General features: G+C 32.0%; 1 protein-coding gene across 2 annotated transcripts; it reads right to left on the bottom strand.

Annotated features, from left to right (window-relative positions):
- Nucleotides 1–2,857: 2,857 nt before the first annotated feature.
- LOC133686608 (uncharacterized) lies at nucleotides 2,858–6,050 on the bottom strand. 2 transcript variants are annotated; one of them, XR_009839977.1, is made up of 5 exons: nucleotides 5,742–6,050; nucleotides 4,031–4,129; nucleotides 3,843–3,951; nucleotides 3,426–3,752; nucleotides 2,858–3,140 (listed from the first exon to the last, which is right to left on the bottom strand). XR_009839977.1 is itself a non-coding variant. In XM_062106985.1 (5 exons), exons 1-5 carry the CDS (start codon nucleotides 6,041–6,043, stop codon nucleotides 3,127–3,129), a joined length of 747 nt encoding a protein of 248 aa, XP_061962969.1. In that variant the 5' UTR covers nucleotides 6,044–6,049; the 3' UTR covers nucleotides 2,858–3,126. The 2 variants fall into 2 exon arrangements, 1 of the variants encoding a protein (XP_061962969.1); XM_062106985.1 differs by having other exon boundaries at nucleotides 3,530–3,752; nucleotides 5,742–6,049.
- Between the last annotated feature and the right edge of the window lie 12,343 nt (nucleotides 6,051–18,393).

The raw sequence follows: 18,393 nt of genomic DNA, 5'->3' as shown, positions 1-18,393 counted from the left end.
TAAATTAATATTTTATATATGGCTAAATACGAAAGTACTTCTTATCAGAATTGATAATTGCTAATAAAAAAACCAAAAAGAAAACGACAAAAAACACCCCTTGACCCCAGGCACATATAATTTCAATTTAAGAGCATTGCAGTAATTCTAATATGCATTTGAAATGAAAAAACCAAAAGTGCCCTTCCCGCCATTTCATTATTTTTTTTTAATCCAGATGACATATTAGTCATTTTAATGTATAAATAAAAAGAAAAGGACTAATAAACCCCTTATTTAAAGGTCATATGTGCTTTGTCAATGAAGGTAAAATTATCATTTTACTTTTTAATACATAGTAATAATAATTCTAGAGCTAAAATAAAATAAAATACATATTAATATCACTATCCTTTTAGTTTCTTTTAATAGGCTTCTCTGAGTTACTATTACAAAATATACTAAAAGAGCTCAGTGCTTCTGTTACTATTTACATAGATACAAAGCACTCTGAATTGAAGCAGTGTAATGACAGCCCAACCCATGACACAAAGAGTTGCAAGGGCAGCAGGGAAGAGATGGGGTTGTCTTTTTATTAGGATGCATTTGACATTGAAGGGTTGGTTGGGGGAAAAATAGTCAGCACAAGTTTTGGTGGGGCTGCAGGCCATGGGGAGCGGGCACATGGCATTAGCGTTACCTACACAAGGACAGTTGTCGCTTAGTCTGCCCTGCCTTTGCGCAAGGCAGACCCGAGCACCACCTAGCGCTTGGGCAGCTCCACTGCGCAGGGCAGATCCCAACGCCACTTGACGTTTAGGTCTTGGCAAAAGCCCTGATTGGCTATGGCAGTTCCAGCGCCACGTGGCACTTTGAAAAACCCGAGCACAACCTGGTGCTTGGGCGGCTCCAATTAAAGGGGTAGACCCAAGCGCTAGGCGATGCTTGGGTCTGGCAAAAGGCCCAATTGGTTATGACAGCCCAAGCGCCACGTAACGTTTCTCATTGTTATTATAATATTATTACTTATAATAAAAATAGTATTATTTATACCACAACTGATAATATTTTTAGTATTCATACTATTAATTATAAATAAAATAATAATATTTATGGCACAAATAATACTATTTTTTATATGAATATTTTAAATTTTAATAACAATAATAATATTTTTTAACGCAAATACTATTCATTATACAAATAAAAATATTTTTTATATTAATACTTTTAATTATAATAAAAATTAAAATATTTATAACACAAATAATACTATTTTTTATAGTAATACTTAAAATATTTATAACACAATTAATACTATTTTTTCTAACACTACTTTAATTATAATAAAAATTAAAATATTTAAAATTTTTCATCAGGACCCAGAATTGAGTCACGCCAGACACATTGAGATGGGCATATGATGCCGGACCAAGAGAATCGAGTTTGGTTTTTGTCTTGATTTAGTAAAAAAAAAAAACTGAATAAACTAAAAATGCGTGTTATATATATTATGTTTTATATTATAATTCAAAGTGTTCAGATCAAAAATAGTATTATTTGTGTTATAAATATTGTTATTTTTATTATATCTCAAATCTTTGGGTTTTTTAACCTTTCTGTTTTTATTTCATCTTTTTCCATTTTGTTCATATTTTTTAGTGCTTCGCACCATTTCTTATCTCTTGCAGTGCACTTGGGCTTTTGGCTTTTTTCGGTATTTTTGGCTTTATGCCACTTTTATTTTATTAATAAATTTGCTCATTCTAGTAAAAAAATATGTTGTTTATTATTTAATATAAAATATAAAACAAATACACACACAGACACACACCGATGTATCCAAAAAGAAAAACGTCATATTAAATTGGTATCTCTACAAATGTGACATTTTTGGAGTTGCTGAGAAGACAAACAAGCATAGTTTTTAAATTTTCCTTCGAGGATAACCTGGTATAAGTCCTGAGTGAGTTATTCAGGATAATTAAATTTATTCTTCTAAAAATTAGAACTAATATTTTTTTTTTTTAGAAAAAAAAATATCAGTGAGTTTTGAATGAATTTTTCTTAGGCTGACCATGTTGTAGGTCAACTCAGGTTTTTTACCAAGTCACTTCAAGTCAATTATTTATTATTTAATAGAAAATACAAAATAAAATTTTATATTCACACCTCAATATTTATACCCTATGTATTCTCTATTATTAAAAATAAAATAGATATTTGAGCTTTTTCTAATAAAAATCTATCAGATCAAAACATGGTTTATAAATTTAGCTGGAGATTCAACCCAAGACAAATCTCAAGTTAACCCAAATTTTTAACCAGGTGACCATGAGTCAATGATTTTTCAATTATTGTTGAAACCTGATCAGCCTGCCTTGACCTCATTTCACAAGTCGTACTCGGTTAGGTTTTAAGACAATGCAAACAAGGGAACCAAAACAATTGCTACAAATTAGGGGATCCTATTCGTAGAAAACATGTTCCTTATATCCAGTATTGATGTTGCTGAAAGCCTGAAACGCCTGGGGGCAAAGCTTCCTTTCAAAAACCTCGATTTACCAGTTGGCGCCCAGTAATTGGGAAGCTAAGGCAAGCAGGTTGTGTTCAATCAGATTGCTGCTCAATAGCTTACCACTATGATTTATCTAAAAATTAAATTTAAATTCGCTGTTGCTACTTGCTAGAGAGTTTAGTACTTTGCAGAGAACATATTCATGGAGTGGCAACGAGGAAGAGACGAACATTTTACTGGCACGAATGGGGATATGCAATTGAAAATGATGGTTTTACGGTTGGCACGAATGGGGATATGCAATTGAAAATGATGGTTTTACGGTTGGCACTATGGCCGACACCCTACGAAAACATGCAGTAACAATAAAAAGTTATGTTATTTAAATTGCTAACTCCTCCCACTTACAAAATTTCAGTTCTACGGCTAGAAAACAATTTAACTAGCAGTACTTGTGGAGAGATTTCCTCTGAAAAATCTAAACTGCAGACAACCTACCGGATCAGTTTCTCGGCTGTAATGTTTAACGTCTCTTCTTGCCTGATTTTGCAGCACCGGATTTGGATGGGGCAACGAGCAAGTACACGAACAGAACCACAATGGAGATCACAGAAATTAGAGACCCATACTTAACCAACAGCTTCTGTAAATAGAGAAATTCTAATGTTAGAAAATAGAACGAGTATTATTGCAAATTGAGGGAAGAAAAGCATGTCATTATGGAGACTTGAAGAAGCAGTTACAGTTGCTCTACATAAAATTGGGGAAAAAAAGGTCTTCAAGGAATCATTTAAATGATAACCATGGTGTCAACATCAACAAATAATATTACCATTTAATTTTTTTTTCAACTCTCCTTTTAGAATTTCATGTTCACCAAGTCAGGAGGGGTAAAAGGGTGTTCGAAAAATGGACAATGAGGCCTTACTTCTTTTGGCCTTTTTACTTGTCAAGTCAAATTTGAATTCCAGGAAGCATGTTATAATAACTTTTAACAACTAATGATCAAGACAATAAGAAGATGATTCGTACCTTCGCCTGCAGAATTTTGGCCAAACCAGAGGTCATCCCATACAAAATGAAAGAAAAAAGACCACCTTAAGTTAACAGCAAAACCAAAAAGAAGGGTGTCCAAGCATAAATTGATGAACTTGCATGTTTGAAATCCCAACAAGAAACTTACCCACTCGAGCTTCTGCACTGGTGGTTTGTCTGCAAGGACATCAAGAGGCAGAATAGGAGTTGAGTATGCCTCCTGTAAATAAAGCAGAAGTCAGAAGATAGAAAACTTGATGCAAGAAGGCAAGGAAAAGAAAAGAAAATATAGACTGTATAAACAATAAACCTGCAAGGCAGCCTTTGTGGGGATGCGGAATGTAATGACAGCTGGAGAGCCCAAAAACAATCCTTTCACTTTGCCCTCCAATTCAAAAGAGTGTGACAGAAGACCACCACTGCAAAATATGGTGTGAAAAATTGACTAAAGAATGGTAAAGCTAAGATAGACGGCCATTATTGCAAGATGGAACTCACGCATGAAGTCTTTCCCATGACTGTGAAGTGTTGCCACTGACGACATTAAACATATCTTGAGGCCAGTGATCATCAACAAGGGTTATATCATATGCAGTCCTGTAAATATATGAATAAACCATTCTAAAGCAGATGTAACAAAATATATGTTCATGTTACATTTAATGAAGAGCAAATTAAGTAAGGAAGTAAATCAACTACAAAGTCCAAAGATAGGGGGGAGCCCTGCCTACAACCAGGGGAGAAGGGGAGTGGGGTGTGCATTTCAACGTTAGCTGACACATTTAAACGGATAAATAACTGCTTTCTTCTCTTGTGGAAATTAACTACTTTGTCTACCAACAAGCAAAGGAGCATTTATAATTTTTTGTAAAACCAAGCAAAAGTATGATCACATATATTCTCTCGGCCCATTCATGCACATAGATGAACAGAGTGAAGAATAAAGGTTCTAACATACTGGTCAGCAGCATCAGTGCCACCAACTCTATCAGTCAGTTACTCAACCCATCAAGCAAGTTTCCAGAAGCCAGAACATTCTCTCTATTTTTTCCAAGAAAGGATTGATACTCCAATTACGAAAGCTCACAAGCTACATGAGAAAGTTGCTTGCATGCCTCTATATGCATCAAGCTATTAAACAATTTTTGACATTTCCACACAGCTACTTTTTTTTATTAATGTTAATTTACCTTAGTTCCTTGATGCGTCAAGGGATCATTTCACTTTATTTGTATAAGGATAAAATTTTGTGAGGAAAAGAAGAATGTGAAAGCCCTTTTGAGAACAAAGCATCTTCCAAAAAGAACAGAAATAGACTGAAACATGAGGACACTATCATCTCATTGCATATATCAAGTATAAAAGTAATAAAATCTCATTTTCCACTGGAAATTTTAAAAGAAAACCAGATACCATCAAAGCATTTTTTGAGGACTGTATTAAAGGCAGCTTTAAAATACATTTAACCCTTAAATTCCTGTGTCATTAAAACCTTGCCAAGCCCACACATAAAACTCAAAGCTCCAAGAACAAAACGCTTTTCAACTGCGAACCTAAACTCATTTTCAAAATCAAGCATTGCTTCGATGCATAAAGCATGTCCATCTTGATGAAGCACCATGATCTAAAACTTCACGCTACTATTTCTCAATTAAATCTCACATTACTTAACAAAATTTACCTTCGATAACATCCTACACAGCAGAACACTCTAGCCATCATCATTTGAACCCAAAACCTTCCACAATTAAAGAACAATCCAACTTTTGAAGCTGACCATTGCACAATTCCCTTTAAGTTTCTAAATTTTATGTTACAAATGGCTACCAAGCTTCGGATTTCACATCCAACCATGGAAATCAATCCCATTCCGTCCTTAATTTGAGTACAATCAGATCAAAACTTCCGCTCCTCAGCTCTCACAACTCAACAAACATCTTTTAAATCCATAACTATTACGCTGGTAATAAAAATTAAAATTAAATCAAACAACAAGCAAGGAGCTCTCATCAAGAGAACCAAACACCAAATCTCCCAACTCAAACCCCTATAACTCTAAATCACATGCAATGAAATCTCTTAATTACATTTAATTTTCTAAATTATCAGCAAGTAAACTTAGCTCCGATTCTTGAGATCTAATATAAATATATAAAATAATAATTACAAAACTTAGATCTGATCAGGGAAGAGAAATATTCGAACTAACGAGGATCCTTGATTGTAAATATCAATGGAGACGGAGACGCGCTCAGCTCCGGATTTGAGGCTGCTGAGAGTGGCTTTCTTGTGAGCGACGATGAAGGGAACATCGGAGCTTGCGATTGATGAGGATACCAATAAGAGTGATAGTACGAGAATGAATAACGGTTTTGTTGTTATTTGATTCGCCATTGATGATTGGTGGTGGTGGTGGTTGTGGTGGTGGTCGTACGGTGGTGGAGGGTAGTTAGAGTTGTCTCTGACAAATACGTGGAAGAGGAAATCAAAAAACCAAGAAAGACAGACCATACGGTACGTAATTGTTAAATCCAATGCTGTGACATCGAAACGGTAACGTTTCCATATTTCTTATCTTTTCTTTTTTGTCATTTTATCGTGATACTGCGTTTTGTTCTTTCTTTCTTTATAAAAATATTTTAAAAAAAACACACTACATTAATTTACAGTATCAATCATACATAAAACTTAGTCATAAATATTACTTGGATTGGATATAAGAAGATTTCATCGTTAAATCATTAGTTAAAACACATAAATCAATTTTCATAATTTTTTTTATTAAAATTATGCTATTTTATTTTTTTTAAAAAAATCTTTATATTAATCTAATTAAACTTAAACCAAGTTTAATTAAATTAATCGAGTTTGATTTTTGCCTTGATTTAGTCAAAAACCTGAATAAACTAAAAATATTGAATTCATTTTTTTATTTTTATAAAATAATTAGAAGATCAAAGATTTTAAATTGAAAAGAATTAAAAACCATAAATGAAAATGTGAAATTAAAATAATTTGATTCACACAATTCAATTAACAAACTAGCTGTACACCCCTAGATGTAGGTACTTGTCACAGGGTTAAAATCCGTCAAGGCATAGGCTGACAAAAAGCATTGCTGGACAGTAGCTACGGGGTGGCAGCTCGCGTGACAGTAGTGAAAATCGGCAGAGTATGTGTGCGGCAGCGCACAACAGCTAGCAAGGCAGTATGCTGACGAGAGTTGGGGCTTGGGCGAGGATTGTCCAAGGCTTGACAAAACAGTGCTGGGATGACACGATGAGACAGTGGGGAATTCGGCAGCGCTGGTGAATTCGGCAGCGTCGACAAAATCGGCAGCAGGGGCTGACGATAACTTAGACAGCGGACGGTCCAAGGCATGCGAGGCAGTTACGCTGGCAGCATGTGTGCTGGCAGTGGGCAGTTGGCTTGTGGGAGAACATGCCAATGCAGTTGTGGCAGTTTTGGGAGCAGTTATCGGCAGTTTGCGGCAGTTTCTTATGTGGGGAAGAAGTTGGCTGAACATGGGATAATGGGTGCTCCAGCTGTGCAGGAAGTTAGAGGCAGTTTATTCTTGTAACTTCCATATCTTGTAAATAGATAGGCTGTAAATGTGTAGCATGCAGAATGTTCTGTAGGAGCAGAGAACGAAAATGGGCATAGCACACATAATGGACTTTGTGTAATCCTTTAATTGAGTGAATGAAAAGGTTGGGACTTGTTCCTGTAAATTGCTGCTGTGTTTTGTATTCTGTTCATATTCATTGAGTGTTATTCCGCTTGCTTACGTTGAAAGAGTGTGGGGATCTCTTGGGTTTGTGGGACAAACTAGTCGTAGGCAAAACACGAGTGAATAGGCGAGGGAAAGGCTGAGTCTAGCGGGACTAGACTGCCGCGCGAGGTCTGTTTCGAGAGCGAAAAATTGACCCCGTGACAGTACTAAAGTAGCTTAAATGGGTCTTTTGCCATCTTAATTTCATTTCTCTAACCCATAAACTAGCTTGAAGTCTCATTTTCTTACCAATTGTTAGCCTAAACTCTAGAGTCAATGTCCAGAGCTGAGTTTATTATCCTCATTACTCAAAGGAAAAAGGACATAGTTACTATGTATAAATTCTTAAGTCATTTTTTTATATATTACTTGAGTTATCGGACATCACACTTTGAGTCTGTTTAGAATCGCGGATCAACTCGTTTTTTTAAAAAGATTAATTTTTTTTGCTAAAAATTAAAATTTTTTATATGTTTTTAGATCGTTTTGATGCGTTGATCTTAAAAATAATTTTTAAAAAATAAAAAAAATTATTTTGATACATTTCGGCACGAAAAGCACTTTAAAAAGCAACTGCAACCGCAACCACATTCCTAAATAGGCCCGAACATGATTTATCCTATATGGAATATAACAATCACGATTATTTTTTAAGATATTTTTTTATTTAAAAATATATTAAAATAATTTTTTTACTTTTAAAAAAATTATTTATAATATCAACATATCAAAACAATTTAAAAACATTAAAAATTTAAAATTTTTAAAAACTCTATTAAAACTCCCCTAAAAAATAAATAAATAAACTCAAGTATGCTAACCAACCGTCTATCACATTTCATGGTATACTCAATATCATGCATTTCTATTTTCAAATTAAAAAGTAAAGTACTATCAAGTATTTCAATTCCCATTCATGTAAATAATAAAATTTATTCAAATCAGATTTTCCCCGTGCAAAACTAGGTTTATAATTATGATTCATATCGATAATATATAATATTTATCCAAAAAATATAAAAGACATTTTAATTTAATCTTGTCTTTTAATTATTTTTCATTAAATTCATAACACCCCCCCCCCCACCCCCCAAAAAAAAAAAAGTATCTTCCCTGGGCCAATACAACCGATACATTGTGGATTGATTTAGAATATAGTATAAGTTAATTTTCAAAAGTAAGAGTTGACTCAGTCAATTCAATAAGTTAGTATGTAAATTGATTAACTTGATTTAATATTTATTTTTAAATTTAAATTGATGTTGATTTAATTTTATTTAAAAAAATAAATTGAAATAAAATTATTTCAATTAACTCTGATTAAATTAAGTCAACTTATTTATTTTATGATTTGGATCTTGAATCAGGTCATAATAGATGAAACTAGTGTGATAACTTTATTTCAGACCATTGACTAAACATGATGCTAATCAATAATTAATCCATTTGTTCATTGGATGGAATTTTGTTTTAGAAGAGTGATAGTTTTGTTTTTTTTTTTCATTCAAGCATGGTTACTGTAACCAATCACATCTCGTGCAGATTGGATAAGAAATCAAGGTGATGGACCTACTTAAAAGGATATTGAAAAGTGAACCTCATCATTAAAGAGTGGCATCATGATCTGTTTACTGATATTGTATGATATTAATTACAAGAAATCCTTTGAAAAATATTCAATAAATAATTAATAATAGTGTAATTAAACAACATATATATATATATATATATATATATATATATATATATATATATATATATATATAGTGATATGATACGATCTCTTTTCATTTTTGGAAGCTCAATACTCATGCAGGAAGTAGTAATTCATTCATTTCATGGCATGCAAGCGCAGATAATCATATGCATTCTTTGTTACTTAGTAAATAAACACCCATAAAATGTTAGTCCGTCCGTGAAATCACGAGTATCAAGCAGGACCTGGCGTGGAAGAAGAGAAGGCCTAGCATGAGAGAGAAGAGCCTGTCAGGTTAGCCAAGGAGACTGCCTGGCAATCAAACAAGAGTTTCATTACATTTAATTCCATGCATATTTCGTTCTCTCTGTGCTGCATGCAGAAACTCTTGCAAGTAGCAGGCAAGTCATCCTTGGCTATCAAACGAGACTCTTGTCTTCATGTAAGGCCTCCCTTCCTCTCAAAGTGATTGCACAATGGCACCGTACAAGTGTTAGTTTACGTACGCGGCACCAAATAGCATGACCGAGGGCTTATTGGTGAAGAAGAGAAGGGCATGGCATGGCAGGAAAGAGCCAGTCAAGTTAGCCAAGGAGACTGCCTGAAACGAAACAGGGGTTTCGAAACTATACATGTCTGCATTTTTTCGGAAACCTCCTAGAATGGAGCAGGCAAGTCATCCTTGGCTACCAAACAAGACTCTTTACCTTCATGCTAGGCCTCTCTTCCTCTAATATCAGCTACGCACCTCTAGCTATACTCCATTAATTGTATGTTCAAAACAAATGTTCTCAGTTTCCTTTTATAGCCCATATAAAAGAATCGAGACCATATTCGTATCGTGAATGGAAAAATCATTTCCGGTCAATTATTTATGCGCCTCATCCATTATGAATTTACTTTCTGTATCTTTCTTCCACACCTATCAAGTGCATAATTTAACCTATCCATAATGGAATATATTCTCCCTGCATGATTATTTGCTACATGTCACTGATACAACGATGGAGATAGAATTTCTGCAAGGAAAGAAAGCCCTCGAAGGTTTCGATCATCTAGCACATTAGTCGGGCAAGAGGCAACTTGCATTTGACGTTCAGATCATTCACTGGATACTTGTCCCCCTAGCTAGTCCCTGCGACAGTCAAGATATGCCTCATCAACTTGTCTTGATTAATTCCCATTGATATTGGGATGTGTGCAGTGTCTGTTCAATAAATTTGGCATCATTAATTTGATGATATTAACAGTAGTTATTCACAATATGATTTGCATGTAAATGTACTTGATTAACACAAAATTAGCATAAATTTTGAAGTTAATGAGCGTTCGTCCGCTTAATTACTTGCTTTCATGCTCTTTTTGTGGTTTCGAATTCTGGACCGCTGCAAAAAAAGCAGTAGCATGATTTGAAGGCAAATGGGCCTCTGACGTGATTTATTCTTCGTTTCCTAGTAATTTCAACGACCTTCATACATGCCTTAAATCATTATGATTGGAAGGAATCACAAAATCTTGAGAAAAAGATAGCCTGAATATTGCATGGCTTCTCTCTTGCCCTTTTTATATGCTTTAATGTTGAAAGCACATGATTCCCAAGGCAATACCGAGCCACTAGTGATAGGCAGATGCCCCCACCGAAAAATTCAGGTCAATGGCGTTGCCACCGTATAAAGGTTCTATTGTTCCGATTGACTTTGAGATTGAGGCCGCGTCAGTGCTTACACATTGAATTACTCTCTTTCCCTCGTTTAAAGCTGAGAAGCTATACGCAGAAGAATAAAACTCAATATTTCATGCAAAATGCTAACCTTTTCAAGTCAGTACTGATTTACACGAACATATGTATGGAAAAAGTCATGAAGATATTTTCTTGATAAGAAGTATCTTTGTATCAACTTGCATAAATTTATCAATATATATAAAATTATCTTTTCTAATAGTTTTAAAATACATATTGAAGCGAACCTAACCCTAGCGGGGTTTTTAATTGAATTCGTGAACCTAATTGAGACTTGAGATTGATAATTGAACTTGATATAATAGACAACATGTTTTAAAATATCAAGAGTATAATAACCACCCCACACAGTATCTTTACCTGAAGACGAGTATAAAAGGTATAAAATCATAATAAAGATTACTCAATTATTTAAAGAGTGTAGTTCAATCAAGAACCAAGCAAAAAAATATTTATTCTCTATGCTTCAATATGCAACAATTAATGTGTATTACAATATGAAAATTAAATCTTACAAAAAAGTATTTATACTATTAGAAATAAACTTCTAAGATAACTTAATGGGCTTACTTAACTGAATTTGAAACTATATCCAAAATAACCCAAAAATTAACTAATTAACTTAAAAATAATTAAATAAATATTCTGAATTTTTTATCCTATGGTGCTGCAACTAATACCTAAAAACAATACAAGAGAAATAATTATTTGGATGTAAAATCTCTCTATGCCGCCACTTCTCTTTGAGAAATAGATTAGGAGATTTTCTCGTCCTAATAATTCTGGTTTGCCGCTATCTTTGGTGTCTATAGTAGAGTAGGACTCTCCTTCCAACTAAATCTTCTTGATAGATTAGGTTTTTTTTCTAATTAATTCATGATTTTCTTGTTGGATTAGAAAACATAAAATATATACTTGACGAAACAAGCTCAATAATGCCGAAATTACTCCCTTAGACGAAACCCATAGTTCTTGAGCCCATCTTGGATACGAATCAAATTTATTAAGGCTTGTTCTTCTTGTATTGTTGCTCTTTTGTAGTTCACCTTGGTCATGTGTCTTGTAAAAGTTAATTAAAGACTTCCTTGAACTTCTTTGCCCTAACCCTTGTGATTAGGTCTGCAAGAACTAATAATGGATTTTTTGGTGAGGATTGGATTGCATCACATATCCCTTTAAATTAAAAAAAAAGAACTATTTTTTCTTAGATATTAGTTTATTCCAAAGTTCAAAACAAAAAAATAATAATGGAGGAAATATGAAATGATAAGTAAAGCATTAAACCTAACAAAATAAATCACTTAAAATACAAACAACTTTTTGATACTTAAATTAAGTAAGTACATATATAAGAAAAATATATAGAAAGAGAAAAATTAAAATGAGGGTCAGGGAGTGTACATTTATCTTAGAAATTGTATAGACTACCCTGAGTTGGCTTGAATTTCAATGATTTGGACCTAGTTATTATGACTTTTGGCTGGCTTTCATGGCCTTTAGCTAGCTTTTCTTTTTAAAAATTATTCGTTGGTTCTGGTTTGGTTTTGATACCCGGTAATTAGATGTATTTATATATCTAGATTTTGAAATTTTTTTCATGGAAAGAAGACGGTATCCTTGGTGAAAAAATTGATGTTGTAATGGTTCAGCTAAAAATAGTGATTCTTAGTTGATATGTTATGTTATGATTATTATGTAATGCATGCTATTGATGAAAAATATTGATGATAATGTGCTATTAATGTAGAAAATAAATAGATGCTCGGCATATAAAAAATTATACCAAGAAAAAAAATGTATATGAAAAGTTCACATGTACAACTCTTAGAATCCAAAAAATACATATAAAAGAGATTTCTGTAGGATTGACGAACAACATAAAACCTAGGGTGGGATTGTGGCTGAAAATCATATTCATTTAGAAGCCAAAATAGCAGGAAATTTTCTATTTTTGTTTGAGCCCTAACTTAAACGGTGGGGGAAATCTTTTTTTAGAAAAAACTTTTTTTCCCCATCACTTGTGATATATAGCAAATGAACATCATGTTACTCAAGTCATCAAAGGGATAACTCTTTTGCTTTATATATATATATATATATATATATATATATATATATATATATATATATATATATATATATATATATATATAGAATTGTGGCTATCCTTAGTGTCGTCTACGAAGTTTAATCAGTTAGATTGATTGATAATTATGGCTAGTGTGGTGATTGATGGGCTTAGTTTTTTTTTTTTTTCCTATGAATGAGAAAATTAACTTATGAAAATAGATTTAAGGACCTTCAGTTCAATCGAACCAAGCAACTTCAGCAAGATTACTTTTCTTTTGCGGCCATGATTATTCTTAAATTGACTCCGTTCAAAGGATGCACCTTTTCTGCAAGGATTGGTGGGCTTAATTATATTGCATATATTCGATGTAAAAGAAAAAATCAATCAATCAATCAATCAATCACACATGCAGAGGTGGAACTAGAGATTTTTGAACGGGATTTTATCACCAAAAACAAAAGGAATAAAACTAAAGATTATTCAAGCCAAGGAAAAATATATTATTTTTTGGGGAGACATTATGAAAAAATTAAAATAAGACCAAAATTATAGTATTTTACTGATTTGGGGTGCAAAAATTAAACAACAGGTAGAGAGGCCAGAAATATTAAGGGGAAGATACTTCATAGGGTGCCCCCAACATGGCAGTACCATTCTTGCCACCTCTCATTCCTCTTCTTACACTTAATCCTTGAATTTTTAATTTTTCTCATGTCTTCCTAAAATTCAAGATAACTCCTGATGAATATTTGAGTCTTGTTTCAGTACTGAATGCACAGTGGATTTGGGTTATCTATTTCTTTATCTAGTTCATCTAAACAAGATAGGCTTTTAAGAATATCTTTTTAGTTTTTGTTAAACAAATATGTAGGGTAGCTTTAAGATTACTATGTACTAAATACATGGTCCACACTACATCGCAGATTGAGTTAAAGTTTTATTAATACAAAAAAAATTCGCGTGATGATAGCGTTTATAAAAGAGTAAAAAATTTTTAAAACTCAGATCATTAATTTAAATTAATTCAATAAACTTGATTATTTTAATAGTATGATTGTAAAATAAAAAGGCAATGACAATTTTAAAAAAATAACAATGATTATTTGAAGAAAAAAAATGCTTGTCGACATTATAAAAAAATAGTCTATAAATATTTTTAAAAAGTCTCAACGATTTATTTGATAACTAACAATGTGTATTATTTTTAAAAAATCTCAACGATTTATTTGATAACTAATAGGGTATGTGTCTAAAATGGACGGACACCTAACATACCCAGTATGGGCTAGAGCTTTTTACTCGAGCCCATGCACCCTAGGGAGTTGGGTTCGAGCTACCATGCCTGAGCTTGTTCTCCTTGAGCCACAACTGTATATTGAGCTTAGGCTTGGTAACCCAAGCCCAAAACGTGTTTTATAAGCTTTTTCTTTTAGAGGGTTGTGTTCATTTTATTTGGATACATCAAATAATTTCTTACAAGTTTTTATTTTAAATAAGATGTTTTTTACCTTGAAAATTCTAGGGATCCTTGTCCATAGTTAATAAGAAATCTTAGGTTATATAACAAATTACTGTAACTCTAGATTCAATGGCCCTGTAGGTTGCAATAGTAAGGTTACGACTTTTCCTCTCATGAAAAAAATACTTGGCTTGACTAATGAGGCTAATAGGATCTTTTTGTTAATTTTTTAATAGTTAAAATGCAAAATTATCCTTAGAGCAAAAACATTAGACTTGACAATTAGGGGTGTTTTTGTCTTTTTAATTTTAATTGCATACTGAATTTATTAGGCTGCCCTCGAAGTCAAAAATGTTTTAACTTTGGTCCAAGGTCATTTTTTTCATTTCACATTGGTTTTTTTGTTATTATTAAATGGGGTTTACTATATAATAAATAATTGAAAAAATAGATGACACGTGCTTTGCAGGTGTTATCTCGTGCATGTTCATCATCGTCTTTAGGTGGTGCGTTTGACATTGTCCCACAGGTAAACAACGACTTCCAGAGTGGTTTTGGATTCATCTCGGTAGCCTCTCTGACCCTAAACATCATTCATAATCAATTAACATCCGGTTTTGTACTGGCAACCCTTTTCCCCCTTGCTTTTCTCTCTCCTTATTGGTTTTTTTACCCTACCCTCTAAATTTTCAAAACAACCTCTCAATATGTTTTGTCTTTAGATTTGGTCCATTTTTATTTTTTTTCTTGGACTTCTAGTAAAGTTTTGATTTGTTTTTAATTTCATCATTTAATCTCAATTTGCCATGTCTTGTTTTTTCCACTTTGATCTTTTTTTTTATATTTTTTTATTTTTCATGTGTAATCTTCATTGGTTTTTAATTTCATACCCCAATCCAAGTTTATGGTATATATATATATATATATATATATATTTGTTTTTCAATTTGGTCCTAATTATTTTTATTTTCTTGTCCTTTTGTTAAAGTTGTTTTCCTTTACAGTTTCACCCTTCAATCTAAAATTTATAGTTGCCATCTAATTTATTTTTCATTTCAACTTATTCTTCTAATTGCTATTTTTTTAATCCTTTGTATAATAGATTTTTTAAAAAAATTTATCCTTTAATGTTTGATTTATAAGGGATTGAGTTTCATGATTTTTCCATATATATTGCTCCCGTTATAATGACTTGGGGTCACGAGTTTGAAGAGTTAACACGGGTCAACATCTTTTTTTTTATTTTGACTTATTTTCTTTTAAGATTTCATTGCTCGACATTAATTTTTTTATATATAAAAAATTGGCTTTGTGGTTTTCTTTGATTTTTTATCAAGTTATCTTGTTCTCATTACCTAAATCGCGGGTTAACTCGAGTTACCTTACCTCTTATTACGTATATTATATGAATCTATCATGCTATCTCAATTTGACCCAAGCTTTTCTTGTCCATTTTTATTCAATTTTGCACTTCAAGAGATTTTTTACCATATTATTGTTATCATTTAAAAAAAAACAAATATTGGTTTGTTTATTATCATTACCTATTTTTTTATCGCTTAATTAAAATAAAACCAACTTATTAGACCTAATCAATGCTATAACTCAAGTTATTGATTTTTTTTCATTCTTTGAAACATGCTTGCGACTCCTAAACATCGCTTTTTATTAGAGAAAAAAATATGAACCTATGTCATATTACAAGCCCACATCTAGTTATTGCTTATGCTTACTTAGGGCTTTATGTCTTGTTTGTTGTAAAGTCATACCACCTTTGTTATCTTTTTGTCTTGAAGATATATTTACTTTTATTCTATTTTAAAGATTCCTTTTATTTTTATCTTCTGGTAGGTAAAACATGTCACACAAATGGTCCTCTTCTAAGATAAAGAGATGGAGGTTTTTTTAAAAATTTAGCATATTAAAAATAAATTAAAAAATGACACATTCAAATAAATATTTAGAAAATAACACAATTTAGAGAATTATGAATAATATTTGCAACTCGTAAGTCTTTAAAGTCACTAACAAGTCTCTTAAATTATAAAATGGCTAAAAAGAAAGGAGAAAAGAGAGATAAAAAAAAAAAGATCTTATAGGCATACCAAAACTCGAATAATAACACCACTAATACTACCAAAAATATCTCGACAAGATGAATTGAACTATAAACAGAGTGGATCACACAAGGCACCCAAAGGTGGCAGTGCTCGTTTGTCTCTTTAATAATCATTGATCACCTTTCCTGGTGTTTTTAGATTTGTCTCATTGAAATATTTTTTATGGTACAAGTTATGTCAACATCGAAACTTCAGTATGCCTTTAAAGTCTTTTTATTTTTTTTCTTCATTCTTTTTCTCTCTCTCCTCTATCTAAATTGTGTTACTTCCCTAAATATTGTTTGCAATGTGTTATTTTCCACATTTGTTTTACTATGCTAGAGTCCAAAAATAATAGATTTTTCTTGTCCTTTTGTTAAAGTTGTTTTCATTTACAATTTCACTATTCAATTAAAAATTTATAGTTGCCATCTAATTTATTTTTCATTTCAACTTATTCTTCTAATTGCTATTTTTTTAATCCTTTTGCATAATATATTTTTAAAAAATTTTATCCTTTAATGTTTGATTTATAAGGGATTGAATTTTTGTGGTTTTTTTCATGTATGATGCTCCCGTTATAATGACTTGAGTCATGAGTTTGAAGAGTTAACACAAGTCAACATCTTCTTTTTCTTATTTTGACTTATTTTCTTTTAAGATTTCATTGCTCGACATTAATTTTTTATATATAAAAAAATGGTTTTGTGGTTTTCTTTGATTTTTTATCAAGTTATCATGTTCTCATCACCTAAATTGTGGGTTAACTTGGGTTAGCTTACCATTTATTACCTATATTACATGTCTACCACACTACCTCAAGTTGACCTAAGCTTTTTTTGTCCATTTTTATTCAATTTTGCACTTCAAGAGATTTTTTACCATGTTATCGTTATCATTTTTAAAAAAACTTATATTGATTTGTTTACCATCATTACCTATTGTTTTATCTCTTAATTAAAATAAAACCAACTTATTAGATCCAATCAGTGTTATAACTCGAGTTATTGATTTTTTTTTTCGTTCTTTGAAACATGCTTGCGACTCTGAAACATTGTTTTTTATTAGAGAAAAAAACATTGACCTGTGCCATAACACAGTCCCACATCTAGTTATTGCTTATGATCATTCAAGGTTTTATGTCTTATTTGTTGTGGAGTCATACCACCTTTGTTATCTTTTTTTATCTTGAAGATATATTTACTTTTATTCTATTTTAAAGATTTCCTTTATTTTTATCTTCTAGTAAAACATGTCACATAAATGGTCATCTTCTAAGATAAAGACATGGAGTTTTTTTTTTAATTTAGCATATTAAAAATAACACATTCCAAAAAATATTTAGGAAATAACACAATTTAGAGAGTTATGAATAACATTTACAACTCGTAAGTCTCTAATGACACTAACAACTCTCTTAAATTATAAAATGGCTAAAGAGAAAGGAGAAAAGAGAGATAAAAAAAAGGACCTTATAGACATACCAAAACTTCAATGATAACACCACTAATACTACTAAAAATATCTCGACAAGATGAATTCAACTATAAACGGAGTGGGCCACATGAGCCGCTCAAAGGTGCCAATGCTCGCTTGTTTTTAGGTGACTCGTGTCACCTATTCTAATTATCATTGATCACCTTCCCTGGTGTTTTTAAATTTATCTCATTGAAATCTTTTTTATGGTACAAGTGGTGTCAACATCGAAGCTTCAGTATGCCTTTAAAGTCATTTTATTTTTTTTCTTTCATTGTTTCTCTCTCTCTCCTCTATCTAAATTGTGTTACTTCCCTAAATATTGTTTGCAATGTGTTATTTTCCACATTTTTTTACTATGCTAGAGTCCAAAAATACTCAAAGAGTTGGCGATACCTTACTCTTATAGTTTATGTCATGTGAAGCTTTATGTTTGTATGAGTGTTTATTTTTGCGTTACAACTTATAACAAACCATAAACTTAATGCATATTTATTCCTTTTACATTATCAATCACGTGTAAATAAGGTAATTGTTTTTTACCAGG

The sequence above is a fragment of the Populus nigra genome, chromosome 1, assembly GCF_951802175.1.
Source record: "Populus nigra chromosome 1, ddPopNigr1.1, whole genome shotgun sequence".
Classification (NCBI taxonomy): Eukaryota; Viridiplantae; Streptophyta; class Magnoliopsida; order Malpighiales; family Salicaceae; genus Populus; species Populus nigra.
The sequence above is the reverse complement of the archived record's forward strand: the minus strand, read 5'-3'. Positions and strand labels throughout refer to the sequence as shown.